The 26256-nt window shown below is 48.3% G+C and overlaps 1 protein-coding gene across 2 annotated transcripts in view; it reads left to right on the forward strand.

Annotated features, from left to right (window-relative positions):
• The first annotated feature begins 5038 nt into the window (after positions 1-5038).
• MAN2A1 (mannosidase alpha class 2A member 1) overlaps positions 5039-26256 on the forward strand; it is a 144021-nt gene continuing 122803 nt past the window's right edge. Inside the window, exon 1 of one of the 2 annotated variants that reach the window (XM_040986138.1) lies at positions 5039-5173. In XM_040986138.1, coding sequence (XP_040842072.1) covers positions 5039-5173 — 135 coding nt within the window. Of the gene's footprint in view, positions 5174-20377; positions 21160-26256 lie in introns of those variants that run through there. The other variant, XM_040986139.1, reaches the window with a different exon arrangement.

Consider the following 26256-nt stretch of genomic DNA (forward strand, 5'->3'; position numbering starts at 1 on the left):
TCCCACACTGGAGAACCTGGAGCCAGTTCCACCTCTGCTTGCCATCTGGTTTCCGCTAATGGGCACCCTGGGAGGCAGTACATGATGGTCCATGTATTTGGGCCCCTGCCATACACGGGGTAGACCTGGATGGAGTTATTGGTGGCTGGCTTCAGTCTAACCCAGCTCCTGCTGTTCTGCCCATTTGGGAAGTGAGTCAGCACAGGAAATCTTTCTCTCTCTTTGTCTTGTGTGTGTGTGTGACTCCCTCTCATTCTGTCTCTTAAAGTCTTAGAAACAGTTCAAAACTTCATGGAATTCAAAAATTGGTGCACCAAAACAAACCTATTTTTAAATTCCATTTTTTTGTGAACCTTTTGAGCTATGGATCCTAAAGATATTTATCTTACTATTTGTATGTTTTCTCATATGTAATACGGACATTGGTATAGTAATTCTGCAAAATTGCGATAATTAAATAAGGTGATATCAATAAGAATGGACTGCTCTCTCCCCTAAATAGTGTTCATTTCTTTTTATCCTTCCATTGGTGGTTTTAAAAAACATAGAAAAAATAGCATTTGCCAAACCAGTACTGTGTCCCAAATGCCAGGTGCTGTGTTGGTTTATTCCAGTAAAAATACTACATTTGGGACAGCAGTTGTAATCAGAATCAGAATGTGCTTGTGTTTGTAACAGTCCAGAGCCGTTGTCCTCGGTCCATTTGGGACTGGCCAAGCTGATGTGCTAAATGAGAACATAAGTGTCACCTCCCCTGCTTCCTGGGAGTCTCCTATGATGGCATTAATCCCTACAAGCAAGGTAGTGTTGTTTCCGGTTTATTGCTTTTGAAAGAAAAAAAGTAAAAATGTGTTTTCATGCAATTTTTCCTTCATTCCAGCTGTAAGCAAGTCAAACTGGGGATCCTAAATGCTAAATATTTCTAGTCCAATTACACATTCCCGAATTGGGAATGCAGTCACACAGCTGGTGTGTACCACCTGACCTGTGAGTTGGATGGGTACCACACCTGAGCATGAACTCTGACTGCTGCTGCTGTTGTTGTTGCAGGAAGTTAGCAGGATTCAGAGCACTCAGAGCCAGCATCTAGTAACACTATGCTCACACATCTTCTTGTGGAATGTTTGAAGGGGTTGGTCTTAAGTAGAGAGGCAAGGTACAAGATTCAGGACACACGGATCTGCCTTCTACTAAGGTATTATGGATGTGGGAGTTGATTGACACTTGCTCACTTGTGTTAGAGTTCGGCTTCCTGGCCTACAGCGTGATATCAAGCAAACTCCTTCTTGGGCGGCTTGCCTATCTCTTTTTTTCCCATGGCATCTCTGTTGGCTAGAGTGGTCTGATCTCCCATTGCCACTTAAGGTAGCCTTGTCTATTTTGTCCTTAGCGGTTGGGGGCAGCCTGGTCTCTGCTCTGTGGAATCTTTCCATTGTTACTGAAATGAGAGAGCAGCCATGAGAGCCTCACAGAGGCAGGTGTTTGCCAAGAGGATTTCTTAAGCTTTCCTGATGGAACCTCGGCATTGAACCCAGTGCAAGGTAACTCTGCAAGTTGCATCAAACCCAGTATAACATTTCTATTTCTCTAAACATCTGGACCCCTGTTCCACATCATGTCGCAGAAGTTCTGATAACTCAGTCTTGCAAACTGGAGGCCATCCCTGAGGCTGTCTTCACCAAGCAACCAAGTAGGCTGCATGAGCTATCATTTATAATTAATACTATAACCTTGAACTTGGCTCAGTCTGGTGCTGCATTTCACCTTCCCTGGTCTAATTACTCTTAGAACCCAGTCTTACACACAGTTACCAGCTTTGATGTGTAAGTAACGTCTTCTTTCTTCATAGTACACATCTGTCTCCTTGGGGCGAATTATGACACTTGACCGTAAACATAGGACCCATTGAGAGCATTTGTAGTAGGTTTTGAAAGCATGAATTCTTTCTTGAGGCATCTTCCCCGGCAGAAGCCAGCTGTTTTTGGTGGCTTTGACACATACTCAAAGGCTTAGAGCACAGGTGGTTCTGAACACTGGGTTGTATAGAGCTCACAAAATCACTTGGCCTGGTCCCCGTCAAAGCAGTTGCAAAGGGACTTGAAATTCAATCAATGTAGAGCAGGTTCATTTTAAGGTTGATCATTTTTTTATGGCCCAGTGAATGATATCAATGTCCAAATGGCCTTTGGCAGAAAAAAAGCTGCCTTCCTTGGCTTAGAGAATGCTCATGTGTGCGTTGTCCTAAGGCTTCCAAGAAATGGATGACCAACTCCTCAGACACTGGAGGGCAACCAACTCGTGCTGGGAAAGAGGTGCACGCTCACCCAGAGGTTTTAAGATTGGCACTTTCTTCTGGGTCCAATACATTTCCAGTTTTGGGATTGTATTTTTCAGCAGTTAACACTTGAGCTTTTAACGTAACCAATTTGGCAATCTGAGAATTTAACGGTATTTGCAATTCAGTCCCTCAAAAATTAACTTTTTGCATTCTCATTTTTCAGTAATATTGTCACTGCAATAAATTAGAGCTTCTTTCTAAAAGGACATTTATTTTTTGTTTATTTGAAAGGCAGATTTACAGAGAGAGGTGCCGAGGTCTTCCAGGTGCTGGTCCGCTCCCTTAATAGCCTCTAAAGTAGACAACCGAAGCTGGTGGCTCCATCATCCCAGATGGGCACTGGCTGCACTACTTCCCGTCCAGCTCCCTGATACAACGTGCTTGGGGAAGCCCTGGAAGAAGGTCTGAGTCCTGGGTCATTTGCACCCATGTGGGAGACCCAGAAAGAGCTCTTGAGAAGCCCAGCTCCAAATTGTTGAACTTTCTTTAACAATTCTTGCATGCCTCTTTTGTTTTGCACAACTTCTGAGTGTTAACAGGGCTGCACTTACTCTTCTTTGTGAGCGCCCAAGGGCACTCAGAGAAGACTCCTTCCTACGCCACAGTCCTTAGGGTTACCTTTATAACCAGAGCTGCCAAGTGCACCTGGGCCCCCAGGGCACAAGCTTCAGCTGGCTGTCCGTCAGGATCAGCCACAGGTGAGTGCCTTCTCAACTGAGAGGTCCCGCCTGCCTTGCATGGTAGCATTCCACCTCTGCAGGCCATGAGCTCAAGGTCAACCTCCTACAATCCCACTGCTGCAGGAGTCTCTATCTTGGGACTACTCTTGGATCCAGGAAAGCTTAGTAAAGGAAATCATTCAGCCATTAGAGCAATGAGGGATTCGCTAAAAGCAATCCTTGGGACAAGAGTGAGCCAAGAATACACATGTCACTCCTCACCCCTAGACGTCACTGGAAAGGATGGCCAACGGCAGAGAAGTCCCTGAGAATCTGCCCTCTAAAACCTAATGCAAATCGTGCGCAGCCATCAGAGAAGCTTTCCGGAGGGCAGCGTTTCTCTTGCAGAGGCTCGAGGCTGGAGGTGCGGCCGGAGCCAAGGGGAGAAGGCGCCCCGGCCGACTTCCCGCGGTGTCTCTTCCGCGCCCTCTACCGACAAAGCTACAAGAGGCCCAGATCCATTTCCACAGTGCAGTAACTAAGGGTGAATTCGGAGCCGCGGGGGCAATACACTAGCAATCACTTTTCCGACTCGCCTCCTCTGTCTCTACCCGCGGGGAGAACCCTCAGGCAGGCTCTTCCCCCCGCCATCCTCGGCTTTCACTAGGACATCACAAAAGGCAAGGGAAAGGGGGAATGCGAGCACAATTTGCAGCCCTCTTCTCTTTTGCTGCAGCGTCTTGCGAGGCACGCCGCGCACGCGGGTGGGGGGAGCTCCGTGAACCTCTAAGACAATCCGGGAGCCAGCGCAGCCGGGCCCCCGGTACGTGCGCTCCCCGGCCTCTACCGCTCCAGCCGCGGCTGCCGAGAGCTTCCTGCCGCCGGGGCGAAGGCGGGCGCACAAGGGGTGGACCCGGCGGGCGGCACGCCGTGATTGGGTACCGGGGGGCCCGCCCCCTCATCCCGCCGCGTCGGGAAGGCGGGGCCGGCCGCCGCTTGGCTCCGGAGCTGCGGGCACCCGTTGACCCAGCGGCCGCCGTGCCGCCGCCGCCGTCTCCGGCTAGTGGCGGGGCCGCTGCTCGGGTGCCGAGGGGCGCTGGAGAAGAAGCGGGCGCTTCCTCTTGGCAGCTGCAGCCGCCATCTCCGCGCTCGCGGGGCGGGAAGGAGGGAGGGGCTCGCAGCTGCAGCCGGAGCGGGCTTCTCTCCGGGGACCGTCCTCTCCTCCGGGTTCTCTTCCTTTTTTCCCCTCAGCGCCGCCCGCCCCCCCCCAACCCCCTGCGCCCTCCCTGAGGCCGCGAGGGGAAGGTAGGGGCGGCGGGTGGGCGCTCCAGAAGCCGGCGAGCGGACGCGCTCCCGGGGAACTCCTGCCCGAGCCGTGCGCCCGGCGCCGGGGTGGACGCCCGCCCGCCCGGTGGTGGCGGCGGCGGCGGCGGCGGCGGCGGCGGCCGCAGAAGCAGCAGCAGCAGCAGCGGCGGCGGCGGAGGAGGAGGCGGCAGGAAGGGGCTCGGCTGTGAGAGACGGGGGCGGTGCCGTGGAGGCGGACCTGGCTGTCCCGGCGCTAAGTTGTGGGACCGGGCTCCTCCCCATCCAGTTGCTGCCCTCTCGGTTCCTCTCACCCAGCTCCTTGGCCAACGGGCCCCCCGGGGCCACTCGCACAAGCTCCTTTTCGGGGTGAGCAGGAACGCGCCTGCCCTCGTGGAGAAAACTTTTCCTGCCGACTCTGTCGTGGTGGCAGGAAGTCGAGGGGCAGCGACCTCCTCCGCCAGCCCCGTGCGCCCTGCCGGGTGCAGGCGCCTAGCTCGGATCAAGTTTGTGCCGGCCCCTTCCTGGCTAAGGGCGAGTCCCGTTTGGAGAGGGACGCTCCGGAGGGCAGCGGGCCGGGACCCAGGGACACCCGGTGGCTCCGTGAACAAGGTGCGGAGCGCGGACCGGACCTATCCATACCCGTGAGCTCGGCGGGTGCGCAGCCCGGGCGCAGGGAGCCTCCGGCGGCCACCTCCTGCTGAAAGCGAGAGCGTGGCCTGGGGGTTTATCGTGGAAAATGAAGTTAAGCCGTCAGTTCACCGTGTTCGGTAGCGCGATTTTCTGCGTGGTGATCTTCTCGCTCTACCTGATGCTGGACCGGGGTCACTTGGACTACCCCAGGAGCCCGCAGCGCGAGGGTTCCTTTCCCCAGGTAAGCGCCAGGGCGCAGGGCTCGCTCCAGAGGTGGGTGCGGTGGTTTGGAGAGTGCCTGCCGTGCGCGCCGGGGCTAGGTGAGCTCAGGTGGGGTTCCGACCCTTCTCTAGCCGGGATTGTGCGGCGCTGGCTCCGTGGAAGAGAAGGCCACCCGAGGCTCTCCACTTCCCGGGCTCGCCGAGTTAATAAAGTCTTGCCGTGAGCAAGTATTCATGTTGAAGCTCACGCGCCCGGGCATGGCGAGGTGGCTGCTGGCACCTGCTGGAGGGGTGCGGGTGGCCCCTGAGCAACTGCTCTGGGTAGCCACTGGCCCGCCCGGAGTTAAGCCAGGTCACCGGAGCGTGCCTCATAGTGGAATTGGATCAAACGGACCCAGATTGGACAGTTTTTTTTTTTTTTTCCTGTTTCCACTGTTTTCTACGACGGAAGAAAAGTTTATTTCATGCTGCAGCTTCTTCCGTGTGAATCTGTGGGGCTGATTTTGGTGTCGTCATCGTGGAGCTATCGCATGGAGTGTGTGGGGTGCGGAGCTGGGAAGCGCGTGTCATACTCCGGCTAGAAGCTGTGGGGCGCTCGGCCCTGGGTCGGGCGATCAGACGGGCGGACGCATGGAGAAAACGACCAGCCTCTAGTCTTTCATTTAAAAGTTACTAAAAATAAGCAGAACGGACTCCGGTCTGTTTGGAAGGGCTTGTGCGAATTCAGCTGCAAGCTGCTTGCCAGTGGCCTGTGCGTTTCAGAAATGTTAGTCAAAGTGGGTACTGGGTAGGATGTTTTCTAAAGAATGAACCAGAACTCAAATCTAGAGGAGCTGTCGTCACCACTGCTTGACTTGGGGCATGGAAAAACTTCGGATGTGGCTATTTCAATTTTGTTCTCTTATCTTTGCTATTTCTTCGCCCCATGTAGTAAGGCTTGTGTTGAGTTGAAATGAAAGGACAAACTTTAGCTGAATTCTTACGGCAGGAATGAAACAAGCCTCTAATAAGGGCTGTCATGGGGACACTGAAAGCATTTGGCAGGTGAGAAGCATTGAAGGCTGTGCTCGGGCATCAGCATTTCTGAAAGCTTCTGCCTTTCCAAGAAATACCACACAGAAGACGTAAAACAAGCCCCATGAAGGGTCTTTAAATGTTGAGTTTAGAGTTTGTCCTGTGCTTGCTGATGAGGTTGGAGAAAAAACAAAAAAAGGCTGGTGGGGTGGGAGGGAGAATAAATCCCACAGGTTCTGAGAGCACAAGGAGGAGTTAAGCCTTGTTTCTAATGATTCTAATTGTGGGGTCGGGTGTTAGACTGGATGCGGTTCCCGCCCTCCCCCCCCCAACCCCCCCCCCCGTCCCAGCAGCCCCATTTTCAGAATTTTCTCCTTTCCAGAAAACAAATCCTAAACATGGATTTGTTTTACAGAAACTGTTCTCTGGTCTGACTTGATGCCCCTTGAACGTGCTTTATGCAAACATCTGTACTCGGTTTTTCTGGCAACCTTGACATTTTATTGTTGTGAAAGGAGTAAGTGACTCATTCAGTTACCGGGAAAGCCTGGGCTAAGTTAATTCCAGTATTTTAATATCCGTCTGTAGTACTCGCTAGGGGCTCAAGTTCTGCTTAAAATGTAAAAGACTTGAGGGAAGTGACAGAAGCTGCACGAGAACAGCCCGCTTGCAGGCCGGAGCTGTCTGCTGGAGGTTGCCCCTCTCGGGTTTTTGCCACTGGATTTTCAGTGCAGGAGGGAGACCTGTTTTGCTGTTTTAGTGTTGGGAGTAGCCTGGAATCGCCAAGCAGAGGGCCATGGTCAGCCTTCTGTAAACTTATCCTGTCTGACATTAACCTGTGTGTTGTGCAAGATAAATTTGATTCCTACAATCGCCAAGTGTGCCAACTGAGGCACTGCAGACTTTCTTGGCCCAGATCCCACACTTGAAAGTTGAGATTTGACCAAGCAGCTGGGGCATCTTCGTTTTTTTTTTGACCGCTGTGCAGCCTGAAGATTTGAGCCCCCATCTGTTTGTAGAAAGACCTAGCACGCTATTCCACAGCACCTCAGCTTGTGGCTTGTTTCTTAAGGAATTTCCGTCGTAAAGCCAGAATAAATGCAGTCCTTTTTCTGAATCAGTTCCTGCTTGAGATGTGTCCAGCCTGTGTTCCAGCTCACTTAGGAGCTGGACAATATTGCAATGGAAACCACGAGGCAGCACAGCAGTTCAGCTTGTGTGTTGACTGTAACTGCGTGTCGATCTTCATTTGATAATAGCACCAAGCACGGGAAAAGTAGGCTGCAGTACTTTGTATTTTGTTGGCAAGTGGAGGTATTGTATCACTGACTTTTAATAGAGACAAGTTAGTCCTTATACAAAGGAGATAAAAACAAGTTCACAGAAACGTGGAACTAAATTAGTTTACTTCTATGCAAAAAATACTGGAACATATGCATTTTAAAATATGTATATAATACACACTTTTCCATGTCCATGAACTTAAAATTTCTTTTTTTTTTTTTTTAAGAGACAAGATGGGCACAAGAGTTGCCGTTTGCTTGTTTACTTCCCAGATACCTGCAGGGGTCGGGAATGGGCCAGGACCAGAGCCACGTGTCCCGTGTGGTCATGGGAATCTAGTTCCTTGAGCCATCACTAATTTCCCCCAGGGTCCACTTAGGTGGGATGCTGGAGTGAGGAGCACGGGCTGTGTAGGCTGTGGTCACCTTAATTTCCGGGCTAAATGCCATTCCTTTCCATGACCTCTTTTTAAAAACATGGATGTCAACACTGTGGTGCGTCTTTTCTATTTTCCGTGAACTTTCTGTGGAGCTTGTATGGTCTTTTTTTTTTTTTTTTTAAGACTTATTTGTTTTTATTAGAAGGACAAATTACAGAGAGCAGGAGATACAGAGAGAAAGATCTTCCGTTCGCTAATTCAGTCCCAGAGTGACCACAATGGCCGGAGCTGAGCTGATCGGAAGCCAGGAGCCAGAAGCTTCTTCTGGGTCTCCCACCTGGTTGCAGGGTCCCCAAGCTTTGAGTCATCTATTTTCCCAGGCTACAAGCAGAAAGCTGGCTGGCAAATGGAGCAGCTGGGATACAAACTGGCAGCTATATGGGATCCTGGCACGTGTCAGATGAGGATTTAGCCACTGAGCCATCCATGGGGCCCCCTTGTATGACCTTTTAAATGTCTCGTAGAATGGTGTAACTAGAAGGACTTGGAGTTTCTTAGAAGTGGACCCATTTTAGTGTCAGCTATGGAAGCTGTGGTAGCTGATAAGGTCCCACGTGGGAAGCAAGATACTTTTTTTTTTTTTTTTTTTTAAGATTTGTCTTTATTGGAAAGGTGGAATTACAGAGAGAAGGAAAGACAGAAAGAAAGCAAGATACTACATTCTGCTTTTTGGGTCTTTGTTCCCTTCCCGTTCTGCCATGACTGTGTCTCCCAGGCCAGGCTCCCTAACAAGATGTCTGGCTTAGGGGTGCTCCCGTTTCTCCCACCCCAGAGCAGCTGGCCTCCTCTTCAGCCCTCTTTGCAAAAGTTTTGCAAGCCTGCGCTGCTGGGAGGAATTCCTGCACAGGTTGGAGCCCAGCAGGTGGCCTGGTTGGTTTCAGCTGGCATCTCTATTTCAGGGTTCATAAGTCCCTGGTAGAGAATTTAAAATTGCCCCTCTCTGTTTCTGTCCTCCTGAAACCACGTTCTGGTAACTCGGGATTTGTAGAGTTGGAAGGGAGATGCACTCCTCATCTTTGCTTCGAAGTGGATGTCACAAGGTGCCCACTCTGTGCAGTGCGAATACGAGGTTGCCTTACTAGGTCGTCTGAGGTTTGCAGAGTTTATGAGTCAGGGTTTGTGTAACCGGCAGTCAGTCTCTAAGTCGGGAGGGAGCACGTGGCTGTAGGGATTAATATTAACTTTGGAAACAGCTGGAGAATGTGAAAGTGAGGTTCCCACTTTATCTTTGTGCCCAGATAACATTTATTGAGAAAGTAAGAATGTTTCTAAGTGTTTTAAGTTTATCGTGAGGCACAGTACACATTCAAAAATGAGCTTAAATGTTTCGTGTTGCTATTTTTTTTAATTAAAGAAATCCAGCCTAGTAGGTGTTAATAAAGCTTGATTCGTAGGAGAATGTGAACCCAGTGTTCTTTTCCTGTTTTTTTTTTTTTTTTAATCTGTAAGTCTGAAAAATGATGAAATAAAAATAGAATCTCCTCTCCCTCCTGCAAGCAGCCCTTGATGCTGGGGTTTGCCTGGGTTTGTGTGAGGGGGCTCGGGGAGACCTGCCTGGGGCGTTTGGGAAGTGAGGATGGGCCTGGGACAGTGATGCCAGCACTTCGAGTCCTGCTGAGCCTGGGCTCCCCCTGCTCCTGCCCAGCTGTCCCTTGAGACTTTTCCTCGCCCCTTCTGTGCCCCTAAGGCTCTGGCTTATTCCAGACCCTCCCAACCACATCTGGTCTGAAGGTGTGAAGTTGTGACTTGGTTAACAACAACAACAACAACAACAAAAAACCCGAAAACCAAGAAAACCATCTGAGTGTGGTATCTTCTGTCCGTTACTGTTATGAGGGTCTGAACACAGCCTTTCATCAGGCTAATGTCCTGTATTAGAGGAGGATAGTCTGTTACTCATTAATTAGCGTTGGGCTGTGGGCCAAGCTCTGGCGAAAATAACACCATTTGTTGTTTTTACTCTGACTCAGCTGGTGCTTTTTGTGATAGTGGTTCAAACTTTGACCTTCTGGGAACATGGCCGCGGGGACACGTTTCTTAAGGAAGTCCAGCAACTGTTGCTCAAGATCCCTGAGTTTTCTTATTTCCCTGTCCAGCAGTCTTCGCTTTCCTTGTTCCTCTGTTTCCACAGAGGAATCTTCCAGAAAAAAAGACAGGAGAGGCGATAACTGACATTCCAAGGTTGGTAGCTTGTGAAGACCTGGTTGTAGTTTTTGGCCTCTTCTGTCTTGAGCAAAGTCCTGCTAGTAACTTTGATAAAAGTTGGTGTGGAACTGAAAGGAGGAGAAGAAGGTGGAGGAGGAGGAGGAGGAGGAGGAGGAGGAGGAGGAAGGCCTCGCAAGGAGTGAATCTTAACTTTTTGTCCTATGGTGATTAGCAGGTGGATTGTGAGAGGAAGTAGGGCGTTTTAGCTGCTCTAGTTTCTGTTTGTGTTATGAAGTGCCTATTCGGAGGCAGAAGCCTGTGTCTTTGCTCAGACCCATCGGTTGTCCACTAAAGAAACCGACACCTAGTGCTTGCTTGGTGCCCGAAGCCTGGGGTCAGGGGTCGTTCGCTCCTTGGACTCTGCACTGCCTCTTGAGTCGATAGCATAGCTTTTCCGAGAGACTGCCTTGAAGATGTCCTTTGCGCTTGGCTGCAGGCAGGTGCCTACTATCTAGTAAATATGAGAACAAGTCTTTAAAACACTCTTGGAAAATATATATTACGAAAAAAAGCTGTGTGGATTTCAAACATTTCTGCACTGAAGTAAAACTTATCCTCGTGTTTTTATTGGAAAGTCAGATATACAGAGAGGAAGATCTTCCATCCGTTGGTTCACTCCACAATTGGCTGCAATGGCCTAAGCTGTGCTGATCCAAAACCAGGAGTCCGGAGTCTCCCATGCTGGTGCAGGGTCCCAAGGCTTTGGGCCTTCCTCAGCTGCTTTCCCAGGCCACAAGCAGGGAGTTGGATGGGAAGCAGGGCCTCCGGGATTTGAACTGGAGTCCTTATGGGATCCTGGTGCTTGCAAGGTGAGGACTTTAGCCACTAGGCTATTGCACCACTGCCCTTATCTTTGTATTTTAAAAGATTAAGTTCAATGTTATTAAAATTAATATTATAAAAGCAGTATTAGATGTAATGCATATGTGTTTGTATAAATATTAGTAGTAACTGCGTTAATTGAACGTGCTGTTTTCTGATGAGAAGAGGACTCTCGGACACGGCAGGTGCTGACATCTCAGGGCTCCCCCGCCTTTCCTCTGTGGGCGCCTGGGCCTGGGAAGCCTTTGGTTTTGCAAGCTGTCACATGTCTTTCAGCTTCCCCTGCCTTCTGCCCAGGATGTGCCAGCTGCACCTTCTCTCCCTCCCCCTCAAGGGTAGTAATTAGAACTTTCCAGAGGTTGCAGAATATCCATCCCTGGGGGGCGGGGAGGGGAGGCGGGCTCCATCCCTGTGGAGCCCTGGGGGCGGCGGGGGGGGTGGTACTCCATCCCTGTGGAGCCCTGGGGGGGGAGGACTCCATCCCTGTGGAGCCCTGGGGGGGGAGGACTCCATCCCTGTGGAGCCCTGGCCACAGTTTCTGTGTGCTCGGCGTCCTGTGTTCTGGGAAGGACTCATCGCAACACTGACCTCTCACATGCCAAACGATAACCGGCATTATTTGAACCCCCCCTCTTTTCTCTGGGTGATGAGATTTCAGTTACTATTTAGGATTCTTAATTCCAATTTTGTTTTTCAAAAATAGGATTAAATTATGTCCATATGCAAGTTATGAAATTACATTGGAACTTAGTTTTTTTTTTTTTTTAATGGTCAGTTGGACACGTTCTGAGAGAAGTTGACGGTGATGGCAGCCAAAGGCAGTGCCTTTTACCCTGTATGCCTGCAAGGAGGCGGGGAGTAGTTCCCAGTTCAGCTCCTCACCTTTCATCCTGGGGGAGATCAGAGACATCGATCAGTAGCAAGGTTTTATAAAACCCCTATGCCAAAATCTTTTGTGAGTCTTCCTTTCCTCCTCGTGGCATCTTGCTTTGTTGCTGTCAATTCCTATGATTCTGATTCATTTTGTGCATCTTGGAATGGCAGAAGGTGATGGGAAACCAGGGAATGACGGGAACAGAGACTTTCTTCCTGTTCGAGTCATCCTGCCTGCAGAGATTCTTTCTTTTTAAAGGATGAGATGGAACAGGAAAAGTTCCCTCTAGCTTTCCATGCCCAAGGTCTCTGGTCTTGAACTCTGCCCACTCCCCCTCCCGCCCCCATAAGCTATTAGCAAATCAGCCTGACTTCTGTCTTCCTTGTGCAGGGGGGCTCAGAGAGGTTTTTGCATTTCTGAACCATTAACACAGTGTCTCATTGTCCTTGGCCAATGTGTGGTCTCTGGTGGCACTCACACTACAATGGCAGTCCAAGAGTTGTGAGAGAAATTGGCCCACAAGTCTTCCCCCTTTTCAGAAGAAACTGTCAGTCCCCACTTTCAACTGTATTTCTCAGTTGCTCACATTTGAATGCAAATTATGTGGTTAGATCTGTTGAAGCTAAGGTGAGCTAACTGGTTATTCAACAAGCCTCAGTGTCAAGCCTGGTGTTTTACCACCTGGCGCTACCGACCTTGCTTCGTGGATTTCCAGGTGTCCCTGGGGAACTTGGAGCTAGATGCAGACCTGCTTGACTTGTTTAATTTGTTTCCCTTCCATCACCTGAAGGGTTCTCCCTGTAGCATCACCCTGGGAGTGAAGGTTCTGACCACGCACCATACAGTCATTGGTGTGTCACTCCCACACTGAAGGCCAGGACTTTGATAATTTTTTTGGAGCTCCTGTAAATTCACCGGTGACTCGAATTCCAAGCCTAATCTGACAGATTGCATGAGTGAACATGAGGAAAGAGAGACCAGGGGCCATCCCTTCTTCATACAGTGTGACAGTTCTGCCACCAGCAGGTGCTTAGTACACGCTGTTCTCAAAGCAGGATGAAGTCCTCCTGGATTATATTGTTTTCTTCATGCTTAAAGATAATGTAGCACTTTCTTACCATTTGTATCTTAAGAGTTTTAGTGTCATTTTTAAGTTATGGTACACTTCTGAACAACATCAGAAAAGGTGTGATGTATTTCATCAGGTAGTGTTGATAGAGTGGTTTTTTAGGTTGTCTGTCTTTTGCATTTTTAAAAATAGATTTATTATTATTTTATTTATTTTTTTAATTGGAAAGTCAGATTTACAGAGAGAAGGAGAGACAGAAAGATCTTTCATCCATTGATTCACTCCCCAAGTGGCGGCAACAGATTGGAGTTGAAGCCATCCAAAGCCAGGAGCTAGAAACTTCTTCTGGGTCTCCCATATGGGTGTGCAGGGGTCCCACAGCTTTGGGCCGTCTTCTACTGCTTTCTCAGGCCATAAACAGGGAGCTGGCTGGGAAGTGGAGCAGCTGGTACTCGAATCTGTGCCCATATGGGATCCTGGTGCGTGCAAGGTGAGGACTTTAGCCATTAGATTATCACGCTGGGCTGGGCCCAACTTTTGCATTTTATTATTTGCTTAACATGTTGTAACTTTAGATTGGTTACAAAAATGGGAAGCCAGTAAGCAAAGGACACAGAATGTGCGGAGGAAGGAGCTCAAGGGATCTCTTGTGAAACATAGTGAAACTGTGTGATGATGTGTCTGAACAGTGCTCGGAGTAGATTTTCAGGGACGTTACCATCAACAATGGTAAGTGTGAGTACTATGTGCATTAATCAGCTTCTATGAGCTGGTCCATGATGTTTGCATATTCCGAAACAGCATGTTTTATGTGATAAACATATACATTTTTTCATTGAATAAAAAATAGAATGGTTTAAGAAAACTAGTTAGCAGCATCTTGACCTTTATTATAATAAGGGTAGGACCCATTGAATATCAGGTAGTTTGGTTTTAGAGAGAAGGAAGAATAATCTTGGGTTGTTAAACCTGTACAACTTGAGGGGAATGTTCTAGACATCAGAGCAAATGAATTCTCTTATCTTCTGTTCCAGCTGTGGAGAGTTAATGCTGCTGTGTTTCCGTCTCCTTCACATCTGGACCATGACTTCCTCGTTTAGCTTTTTGTTTCTCCTGCCTATTTCTAATTCCTTTCCCTTTTTCTTACTGGCGGAGGAAATGGAAAGCATTGAATCCTATCTCGTTATTTTAAAAATAGGTTTGGCGACTCAGCATCCATCAGTATTGTGTCCCTCGTGCTTTCACAGGATTGAAACCCTTGCCTTTTGTCTTTGTTTTTGGTTGTTGTCCATAATTAGGATTTACTCCAGCTGCCGTATTTCTTCCAGGGTTCATAGTGTCTAGTTTCCTTTGTGACAGGAAATTGTATCTCTTTGGAGTGGGCCTTTGGGGACCGGAAGCTGTTCCCCCTATGTGTAGAATAGCAAAGGAGGGAGGCCTGAGCATGTGAGTCATTTGCAGAAGCACTTTTTTTCTATATAAAATAACTCTTAAATTTACGTGTCTAAAATCCAGTGAAATAGTTCTCCTTTCAACAGTTACCAACCTGTCAGCGAAGTCCCGCATAGCCCAATGACAAAGTCAGACCTAGAGGACTTTATGCTGCAGGTGGGTCCTTCCAGGTCAGTTATTTTAACCTTGGACTTTTTCAGAGAAGGTCACTGGTCCATGTGCACTAGACCTCTGCCATTTGCTCTCTCACAGCATCCCTCGATGTGCATGTTGACCTTGTAAGAGTAACCTTTCTGCTCTCCTGCACCCAGCATGTACATGAAAACCTAGAGTGTGACCCCACAGAAAAATGGTGTTCCGAGTAGTTTATGCTACTTGTCTTGATAGTGCTTCATACGTTGTTTTGGAAATGCACCTGCCCTTGGCAAAGTAATTAGAAATCATTCAAAGAGTGAAAGAGTGTAGAATGGTGCCTGAGGCATTGTGCCTGCTGAATAAATGCTTGGTATTATCAGTGGACAGAGATGTGTAGAGTGCCTGCTGTGTCCCAGGCACTGTTCTAGGTTCTGAGGATAAAGTATCTAAGCATAAGACAAGACTCTGTGGTGTTGTTTAGATTTTTGATACTTTTAAGAGAGGATTCAGAAGCAAAACTGGTTTCTGATAATGGCCTGGGTCAAGTTGATCAAAGGAGAGGGACAGTAAACTAAGTTCTTCCAAATCAGTAAGATGCTCATTTCCAAAAAGTAATGAGAAAAGCACATTGCTCAGGTACAGAGCAGAGCTTGGAAGGCATGGGGCCCCGCAGGAGCCAGACCCCTGAGCAGCTACAAGGTTGGTTTCATTTCCAATCAGTATTTGGCGTTTGTCAAGAGTAGTTGGGAAAACATGGCTGTGAGTTTGGGATGAGCTTGTGAATCACCCCGAGAATCAGACTGAAGAATTGCAGGTTGGATGATAATGAACCACTCAAAATGCTTGAGAAAAGCAATGTTAGGGAACACATTTTGTAGAAAATTTTAGGCTTGGAAGAGAGCTAAGAGAATATTCCACCTCGATTATTCTGGTGGAGTGTGTAGGAAGACTCAGAAGCAGGAAGGCAGCTGGGAATCTGTTTGAAGCAAGGCAGACAGAAGGCAATGAATTGGCTGCAGTCGAGACATTTTGGAAGGAGCTCTATAGCGGATTTAATCCAGGGTAATGCTAGGGGGCTTAAGTCAAAAGCTTCTTCCCACCTTTGTCCTTTGGGGAGCTGGAGGTTGGAGACTGGTTGTATCGTCTGCAGAAGGGAGTGGTGCATGGAGCAAGCTGCTTTGGGAATTCACATTTTCACTTAATGGTCTGGAGTGAGGGACTTGGAAGGGGATGGGGTGGAGTGGGGCAAGGCAGGGCGGGGCAGGGCAGGGCAGGGCAGGGCAGGGCAGGGCAGGACAGGACAGGCTACCAACCGGATATGGTCATCAGCAGAACGGAGACAGAGTGAATTCAGTCCCCCAGTCCTGATCTTACTTAAAAAATAGAAAGGAAGTTCCTTTCTTATAGCCAAGAGTTCTGCTTCTTCCATGAAGATGGTGTAGCAGATGTTAATGAAATAAACCAGCTTGTATTCAAATTGTCAGAAACTGGCTCACAGAGCAGTCATCCCTAAGAAAAGATAAGATTATCATAAGGGAGAGTTTTGAAGAAGCATTTCAGTAGAGATGTAAAAAGACCCTTTACATTTTTGGTGCACATTGTGGGACTAAATTATTTTTTCTAGGTTGTAAGAGAAAAAGTAGTTGATTCTCTGTGCTTTTGTGTATAAAGTTGGAGTAGGGCAATGGGAAGAGGGAGAGGGTGGAGAAAGATAGCAAGAAAGATTGATTCAGTAGGGATCAAAAGGCAATACTCCAAATAGAGGTCTGGTTTCTACGCTCCTGGTTGCTCTCAAGGCCAGACAGGTGCCTGAGAATACAACTGAAATGCATGTTGTGTGTGGTGAGAAGCAGCGCCTCAGGTTGCTTGGAGCCAACTCTACAACTGAACAAGTAGGAACTGTCTTTGAATCCTAGCAGCCTCTTGAACACTTGTGACGACTGCATCTGTGGTACACAATAGTTTCATGTGAATTCTAGGGAAAAGACCCAACCAACCATTGTTTTTCTAAAAAATCAAATTTGCGAACAGGATATCTGTGTCCTTGTCTCACTTTTTTGATGACTGATGGTGTGATACTTAGTTTGCGGGGGTGGGGGACAGCACTGTCTTCAGGGGCTCCCCAAAACTGGTTATGAAACGTGACCTCAGTCATGTCGGTTGCATTGATGTTCATAGTTAAACATCGTTGAGGCTGATTGGCTCTTTCCACTACTAATGATCTTTATTTTGAAATTGAATGTATTGACTCCACTTTTGTCAGCAGATCCTCAGATAGAATTTATGCTGTTCCTCCAGGGGCAGGGAGTTTTGGGGTGTAACTGGATGATGTGTAATTGACAGAACAACATGACTCTGAGGCCCTGAGGATTTCTTATACAGCTTCTTTGGTGGGTCGCCCTGTGTTACATATAAGAATGCAAACATATATATTTTAGAATTTAAATCAATATGATTGAAAAACATTTACCTCATTCCCCAAAAAATAACCGAAAGTAGTGTTCTGTAGAACAGTTTGGGAAGTACTGTACTGAAAGAATTCCAGTAGTGAACAGTTCATTTGCTTAATGCTGTCTAGTTGTAATTGCTGCATGGATTCATGAGTAATAAGATTGCATTTTATTAACATATTTTATAATCCAAACACTTCATTCTACCTAAAAACCCTCTCCTACTAATAGTTGTTAAAAGCAGATCTGTTTTTCAGGATTTCATCTTGTGCAATGGCTTGTTGCTTGGGATGTGGCTTCAACAGGTGGTCACTTTATGCAGCCTGATGGGGCTGGCTCAGATTAGGGGCTGCATGGTTCTAATCTGGGGGTGGAAATGGAGCTGTTTCCTGAAGCCTGCAGGAAGCTCTAGCACCCAGACTCTGACAATGTGCTTAGAGGAGGGTGGTGCCTTGGTGCCAAGCCAGGCAGGGGTTCTGTGGTGCTGGTGGCTGCTGAGTGATTGCACAGGCAGAACCAGAGTTCCTGGGGGTACCCTGCCAGGGTGAGGAATGGTGCACTTAGGGTTTTACCTCTTCTCCTCTAGTTGTTTGGCACTCTTGTCATGTGTCTGCATCCAGGTATCTCCATAGTGTCATGTCCAGTGAGTTGCCAGCATGAAGCGTGTCTTGCTTTTGAGGTTTGGTAAGTTGTGATGTAATTCATTATCTTTGTGCTCACTTGGCTAGTGTTTGCATCTCCTTGAACAGACAAGTGACCACACAAAGACAAGGAAGGAATTCAGGCAGGAGACACAGCGGGCCTGGAAAGTCCCATTGGAAGGTCATTTATTCCTGTGGTCTGTGGCTTGTTGATGGAGAGGAAGAGATAACCACAGCCCTGGTTGACACTCTTTCTAGTCCCAGTGTGATGCATCTTACAGGGTGGAATGAATCCCTGCAGGCTGCGTGGCATTGTGTCAGGCCAAAGAGCCGTACTGTTAGGTGCCCGAGGTCTGCCTGTACAGCCAGGGCTTTCTGCATGTGTTTAGCAATGGCTGGCTTCCTGGGATGACTGCAGAAATGAAAACACCCCTGCTGGAGAAACACACTCCGTCTCTTAGCAAATCTCACTTGCTGTATTGAGCTTTAATACAGTGGTTCCCAACTGGGAACACGAGAACCTCCTGGCAAACCATTTAAAATGATAAACACACACACACACACACACACACACACACACACACACACGGATCTGGGCATGCTCTTGAGGTAATCCCATTTGTTGCTGTTGCTGGAATTCATATGTGCTCCGGCCTCCCAGGCTCTGACTGCTCTTTGCTGTCCAGAGCCTGTGTGTTGGTCAGCACCAGCACTCAAGTAGGTAACTGTTCCGGGATGTGACGCTTGTACCTGCTCCTCTTCACCATCACCCTTCTGGTTACCACAGTCAAGCTGAGCACCTGTTCCTCTTCCATGCCAGTCAGCCTTAGTCCATCTCTTCTGTCCTTTCCGTGTCTGCTTCCACTGCGCTAATCAAGGCAAACTGCACTTGCCTTTCATGCCACTTGCCCACTCGGGCTCCAAGATGGTCTTGAACCTTCTTTATTTGCAGGCTACAGAACTCTGTCCATGATGGAGACATTAATTATTTTTTTTTAAAAAGATTTCTTTCTCTTTATTTGAAAGGCAGAGTTACAGGAAGTAGCGATACACCTTCTTTCCACTGATTCACTCCCCAAATGGCCACAATGGTCAGAGCTGAGCTGATCCAAAGCCAGGACCCAGGAGCTTCTTCTGAGTCTCCCAAATGGATTCAGAGGCCTGTGCACTTGGGCCATCTTGTGCTGCTTTCCAAGGCCACAAACAAGGAGCTGGATCATAGTGAAGTAGCCAGGATACAAACTCTTATCCCTGTGGGATGCCAGCATCTCAGACAGAAGATTAGCATGTATACCACTGCCATGGGCCTAAGATTGTTGTTTCTTTGTTGCAAATTGTTTGTAACCATAAAGGCAGACTGCCCCTTCTTTACTCTTCTATTCCAAGATAGCTGTAGATCCTCAGCAGGCCAGACGTGCCCCTGCACAGCTTGCAAGGGTGTGAGGTGTCACCCTCTGGGTGTTGCTCACTGTTGCTTTACAGACAGGGCATGGTCAGTTGCAGAATCAGCTCCCAGCAAGATCTGGGTGTGATGTAGTGATAGGCCTAATCTCTTCTTGGGTTTGAAAGGCAAAGGCATAAATAAAAACTGGGTCTGGAGTGTCTGACATATACACATTAGGTGAGATATTTCTTTGGAGTGCTGTCAATAGCTGATTATGGATGTGGTAATATTACTTCTCTACACGCTCTTATCCTGGAACTCGATTGGGCTGAGTGCAGGCTGTCTCAGTGCCACACTCGCAGATACCTCAAATCATCATGGGGTTCTGTTCCTATTCTCCCTCAGAGCACATTGGGTGGAAACCATGGGTGTTGATGGAGTAAAGTTGGACCCTTTGGATGGACTGCACAGAGTCTGTCCTCTTAGCCCGAGAAAGGAGCTGTACCCTTGACCCTGCTCCTGAGAGCCAGCTGTCATTCCCCCAGTAATCCAGGTGTCTTCCAGTGCTGGGTCACTCTCCAAATGGCCTCCAGTGGCCAAACTTGAGCTGGTCCAGAGCCAGGAGCCTGGAGCTTTCCCTAGGTCTCCTGCATTGGTGCAGGGACCCAAGCATTTGGTCCATCTGCTGCTGCTTTCCCTGGAACATACACAGGGTGCTGGATAGAAAGGGGAGCGGCTGAGACTTGAGCTGGTGCCCCATGAGATGCTGGGGGCACTTAGCCTTTTTGCCATAGCACGAGCCTTAGTGCATGTTTTTAAAACTTCCTTAAAAATTTTGTTTATGTATGTATGTATGTATATATTATTTGGGTGCAAGTTTACCAAACATTCGGCTGAGCACTTCTTTTTCTCCTTTCCCATGGAATAGTTTGGATTCTTTTGTGTACCACACTTTGTGCTGTGCGTTGGGGTAGTTTGAAGAGCAGAATTGCCGTTGGGCCCCGTTTGCAGTGTACTCAGGTGGTGGTGAACGTGGGAAGCAGTAGAGGAGTATTAGAGGTAATGGCAGTGCTGTGGAGAAAGCAAAAGAGAGGTTGAGATGGAGAACAGCACGAGGAGGCCCCTTCCAGATGGGGCGGCTGGGAGGCTCTGCAGAGGTGGAGTCTGGGGTGTGCACTGGATGTACTGTTCAGAGGTGGTAAGAAGGGTGGGGAGAGTCTGCTCAGAGGAGGAATTGAGATAAGATCAGGGTGAAGCTAAATGTGGGGGTGGCCAAGGGAAGCAGACGCAAGTCCTTTTTGACTGGTGGGAGGTGTTTTAACTTGATTCTAAGTGCAACAGGAAACCAGCGCTGGATGCAGAGAAATGTGTGTGGCTGGGGAGGGGGAAGCATGTGATGTGGAGATGGGAGCTCCGATAAGAGGCACCTGCAACAGGCTTGGGGGTTGCTGGTGACTTGGAGCAGTGCATGGGCAATTCAGTGGGAGCGAGCTAGGTGACTTTGCAAGTCTCTTCAAGGTTAAGTGGAAGGAACCTGAAGTTAGGTTTGCGTGTATGAGCAGGCGAGAGAAGTGGAATAATGAGTTAGGACACTGAGTCGGAGACTCCCTCATGAGGTGGGGTTAGGCCCACTTAGTGGAGACGTTGGAGGGCTCTCCGTAGCCCCTGTTAAAAAGGGTGCTTTGTGGGCTTAGGGCTGCAGCCCCCGTTGCCATGTCAGGCAGGCATCTGAAGATAAGATCTGTTGACAGGGAGTGGTGTCTGCAGGAGACATGCATATGGGAAACATTGACAGAATTTAAGTCAGAGTTGGGCAGATCCGTCAGGCAGTGTAGAGACGTCAGAAGGCCTTGGAGCTAACCTGCTCACTCCGTGTTGAGGCCATCAGAAGGCATGCTTTGGGTGCTCCCCTGTGCTAGGGGCTGCTGGAGATGGCGTGTGAGATCATGGTGCAGGATTTTCTTCTGGTTTGAAGTGTGGGATTGCGTGAGGGCATCACTGGGGCAGTGTAGAGGGGCAGGTGCTGGTTGAAATGGCTGAGAGGGTGTGAGGAAGGGAGGGTGAAGATGAAGAGCCTCCACGCTGCTTGTCACTCGGCAGGGAGAACGGAAGAGAATGTGGGCTGTTTTGAGGTTCTCTAGACAGAGCTAACATGATGTATACTTGCACCTGCATGTAGGCTGACACGTGTTTACATGTATGAGGGTGCACAAAGGTCCATGGAGTAATGGAACGAAAAGGTAAGTTTATTTTGGCCTATAACATTTTAGAAATCCACTCACCTTGTTTTTCATAAATCCAAGACACCCATAACAAGTATCCTAAACCACCAACTTTGTGATAGATTCCTCCTAATATGCATGGTGACACACTGTGATAGGAGATTTTTTCATATCTCGTGTACATATATATCTGGGCTGATTGTGGGCGCCATGAAGAGCCAGGACATTATACATGTATGCGTATAAGAATACATAAGAATGATGTATACATGTTCCCAATCTGAATTCTATGGTGTACTGTCGCCCATGCGCTGATCGTCCACATATTGTATCCGTATGTAAAACTCTGGCGATGGGTCCCCCTATGCCTAAGAACACATGAGTGGAGTGCGGATAACCCATCGTACACAAATGTACAAATACGTATGAGCAGGGCATAATCCCGGGTGGAACAAAAAAAAAAAAAACAATGATGTAGAGAGATATAGGCTTCTCTAGTGTCTAGTTGTCTCTTCTGTGGGTCGTCCGGTGTATATATCTCTAGGAGGTTATCCTTTGGGGCCCCCACCCCCCCCCCCCCCCCCCCCCCCCCCCCCCCCCCCCCTCTTACCCCCGCCTTTGGTCCGTGGGGGCGGCGGCCCCCCCCCCCCCCCCCCCCCCCCCCCCCCCCCCCCCCCCCCCCCCCCCGGCGCCGTGTGAATAGTGTGAACAGGGTGGGAGTTGTTTCAGTGTGTTGTATGTGTGCTGTGTGTTTAATGGGGGGGGTTTGTGGGTATGTGTAGTGTGAGGGATGTGTGTGTATGTTATGTGGGGTGTATGATGTATGGGGAATATGTTCTGTAAGTGTGAGAGACTGGAGGGTGGTGGTGGTGGGGTGTGTGTGTGTGTGTGTGTGTGTGTGTGTGTGTGTGTGTGGAGAGAGGGAGAAGCTGGAAGTTATGAGAATCCATTGGCTTGATCACAGAGTCTCAGCCGGATGGTCTGTGAGCTGCTCAACCAGTGCAGTGTCTCCATCTGCTTGCCCCTGCCTCAGGAGACTGGAGGTCGGAGCTGGTACCCTCAGTCTGACACCAAAGGCTTAGAGCCTTCTGGGGCTGCTGGAGGGAGTCCTGACATCCAAGATGGGAGAAGAATGCACGTGCTCTGGAAGAAAGTGCGAGAACCGGCCTTCATTGGGCCAGACAGCATGCTGGGGGCTGGCAGCTCACACTGAGGCTCCCTTCCCCACTCAGCCCACAGCTCCCCGCAGCTCATCTCCTTTGGGATTCCCTCTGTGCTAGCCTGGAGCTGCCCCGTCTTTCTCAGCAGTGCCAGGGCGCCTGGATTTCCCTTGAGTGCAAATGGCTTGGCCTTCTGAGAATAATGACTGTGATTCCAGGCCCTGTGTGCATTGAGTTTCATTTCCCCTCAACTTTTTGAGAGGTCTCCTGTGGTGCAGCAGAGCTGAGAGCCAATTGCTCTAGAAAGTGAGTTTGTCGGAAAGGGCTTAGAGGGTTAACAAACGGCTGGAGCAGTTGCCAGCCCTGACCTTGGAACAAGCAAAGATGGCCATTTGGGATGGGAGAAGGGAGGCCCCAGAACCTTCTAGCTGCATTGGGGGAGGAAGGTGTGTGGCTTCAACCAGGTTTGAGCGATGGCAGCCACTCCAGTCCTCAGCTGCCAAGGTTCTCCCTCGGGCAGGTCATTCTGGAGCAAACTGACAGAGATAGCCCCGATTTCGCAGTGTGGATTTTCTCCATAGAACCAAGTGGGTGTCATCCTTTCCTGGTTTGTAGTGTGCTTGAAATCCACTCTCTCCAAGTCTTTGATATCTGTGATTTTGTTGTTGTTCAGCCTTTTCACCAAAAGCAAAATAAACCAAATCTTCTGACTCCCACCCTTTCCCCGACTCCCCAGCACTACACCCCACCACCCCAATGATGCATGCATCAAAAGCAGGAAGTGGTTTTCTCCGAAGTGATTTCCTTAGCCTTCAGAAAATTGTCTTTTTCACTGTTACTATCAGGATTCTTTGACTTGTGATTGTAATTGAAACATCAGCTCTGATATCTGTTGCTTTAACGCAGGCTGTGGGTGCATTCTTCTAAAGTCGCACCACCCTTGTCTTTTGCAAGAGCAGAATTTGCATGTGAGGCGCGCTTCAGGAATGTTGGCCATTTGGAGGGAGACTTGACTGCACTGCATAATGCACTTTTAGAAACCATTTTCATTAGACTATTATGTGACGTATCCCTAGGCCACAATTTTCTGCAGGTACTTACTTAGCTCAGACTTTGAGCCACCACTCGTTAATTGTGGCAGTAAAGCCTCGGTGAGATGGAGAGTCATCTGCAGTGCCTGTATGATCCCTTTTTATGAAAGATTTCCCAAAATGTTTATCTTGAGTAATATTCTCATGCACAGGTGGCGGTGGGATCAAGACCACGGTCATGAATTTGGAGCTCATTTTCTTTCTTCTTGCTTGCTGCATGTTCTTAGAACCGCAGGTGACTTTGCCGTGTATGCAGCTGCCATGTAACCCTTTCCCCAAAGTTGAGAAAGAGCTGGAGAAATGTAGACACCCGTGTATTAAAAACTCTAACAGTGCAATCCGGTGACAGTGATGAAACCTGTGACATTTTTCCGAGTTCTGGGATGACAGCATTCCAGGTCAAGCTGAGGTTGTGTTCTGCCAACATGCATGGCTTGACTTCAACAAGACCAGTCAATGTTGCTGCAGTAAGAATAAGAAAAGCTTGGTTTACTCACACCTGTTGCATCGGCAGCATCACGCAAGTAAGTTTCTTTCCTCAGTGTTGGAAGTACTCGACAGAATCTATCTGCAGTGGTTTCAAGCAGCACAGCCTGAGAATGAGAGAAGGGACATTCCTCCTTGGACCAAGCTGTTTGGGGAAATAGATACAGATTGGTCAGCTGTGCACTTGGCTGCCTTAGTTTGAACTTTCGGTTTTGCCAGTTGACTCTCTTAGCTCTCTGTGGGCAGCCACTTCTGAGCGAGGTCCTTGTGTGCTGACAAAGAAGGGAAGAGGAGTTTGTGTCTGATACAGTGTGGGCAGCGCGTTGATGCAGATCTACGCCGTTCATCTGGTCTCATCCCGTTGTTTCCAGCTAGTGTTTCCAGTTCCTGTTGCTTTTCTGTCTCAACTGATGATGCTTATTCTCAATTGAACCGATGCTTATTCTCTCTCTTGCTTTTCACCGAGGGGAAGGGGACTTTTGCTTCCTGCCTCTGTGCTGAAGAACAGGCTGCAGGGTCCCCCTGCTGTGACAGCATTCCCGCTTCTGGCACCCGCCCTCTCGGCCCCAGGAAGGATGCTACTGTCACCTGCTACTGTCATGTGCTGCTGCTTTTTTTTTTTTCTTTTTGTGCAAGGTGTGTTTATTTACTATTTTTTTTGTTGGAAAGGCAGATTTACAAAGAAAGAGAGAGACAGAAAGCTCTTCTATCTGTTGATTCACTCCCCAAATGACCACAACCTCTGGAGCCGAGCTTATAAGAAGCCTGGAGTTCTTCTGGGTGGGTGTGCCACATGGGTGCTGGATTCCAAGGCTTTGGGACATGTTCTGCTTTTCCAGGCCACAAGCAGGGAGCTGGCTGTGAAGTGGGGCAGCCGGGACACAAACTGGTGCCCCTGTGGAATGCTGGTGTTTCAGGTAGAGGATTGGCCAGTTGAGCTATTGTGTGGGCCTCTGTCACATACTTCTTTGAAGGGAGGCCCTGTGATGGCATCTTGCAGGTGTGCATGGGCCTTGAGCTTCTTGCCTCTCTCCAACACCAGGGCGCTGTGGGTGTTCATCCCTTGGAGTCGAATCCCTGACTTGGAAGCTCCCTGTGAAACAGGAAATAGTCACAATCTGAACACAAATATAAATATTCATAGCAGTTTTTAGCCGTGTTCATATATGGCTTTCCATGTTCTTTTCCGTAAGTGCGTCATGTCATGCACACCCTTTTTTTAAAATTTTTGAGGGTACAGGCTTGTAGGTATGTAACTTCCCTCCAACCCTGTTTCTTCCCTCCCTGCTTTCTGCCCACCACTTGTTTCCTCCCATATTGTTACGATAGTATACTCCTTCAGCAACAGTCACAAGTCAATATTCTGCTATTTAACTGTATTGTGGCATTGTAGGTATATGCAATGGTAGCAGATCTAGTTTCCTGTTGTCAAGGAGGCCTTCCTACTGGGAGGCCTTCTTTCATTCAGGAGTAGAGATGCATTCTGCAGTGTATCTTCACTTCCTGCTATGCTCGTCTCCATTATACTATTCATCTGTGAGAATATCCTATTTTTTTAAACTCTTCCTCTACTTTTCATTTCTTAAGTATATGTGTATGTGTTTGTATTTTTTCTGTTTATATTTTGAAGAGAAAGATCTATTTCATCTGTTGGTTTGCTGTTCCAAATGGCTATAGCAGCAAGAGCTGGGCCAGCTGAAGCAGGGAGCCAGGAGCTTGGTTATGTCTACCATGTGGGTGCAGGGGTCCAGGTACGTGGGCCATTCTCTATGACTTTACACAGGCAATCAGGAGGGGGATTTTGGAAGCACAGTAGCTGGAACTCAAACTGGTGCCTATGTGAGCTGTCAGCCTTGCAGGTTACATACTAAAAATTTGTACCCTCAAAAATAAAAAAAGGGTGTGCATGACATGATACACTTATGGAAAAGAACATGGAAAGCCATATATGAACACAGCTAAAAACTGCTATGAATATTTATATTTGTGTTCAGATTGTGACTATTTCCTGTTTCACAGGGAGCTTCCAAGTCAGGGATTCGACTCTGAGGGATGAACACCCACAGCGCACCTTAAAGCACTATGGCACAATGCTAACCCTTTATTTCTCTTCTGAAAGAAATTTATATGGCTGTAAGTTCATTAGCTGAAAACCATCCCCTGATATAGGCCTGTCATTTGCCAGTCACCCACTTTTGAATATTCAGCTGTTTTCTAACTTCTTTCACCATCCTGTTACTTCCTGGTGATGGATATCTGGAGTTATTTGTTCAGCATACATGTAATTTAAAAAATTTTTTTTAATGTGAATTTTTAGGAAACGGGAGTAGGCGATTGCCAGTTATGACATCACCCTGTGTCTTCCAAGACAGGGA

This window comes from Ochotona curzoniae, unplaced genomic scaffold (genome assembly GCF_017591425.1).
Source record: "Ochotona curzoniae isolate NIBS_2020 unplaced genomic scaffold, NIBS_Ocur_1.0 contig_4501, whole genome shotgun sequence".
Taxonomy (NCBI): domain Eukaryota; kingdom Metazoa; phylum Chordata; class Mammalia; order Lagomorpha; family Ochotonidae; genus Ochotona; species Ochotona curzoniae.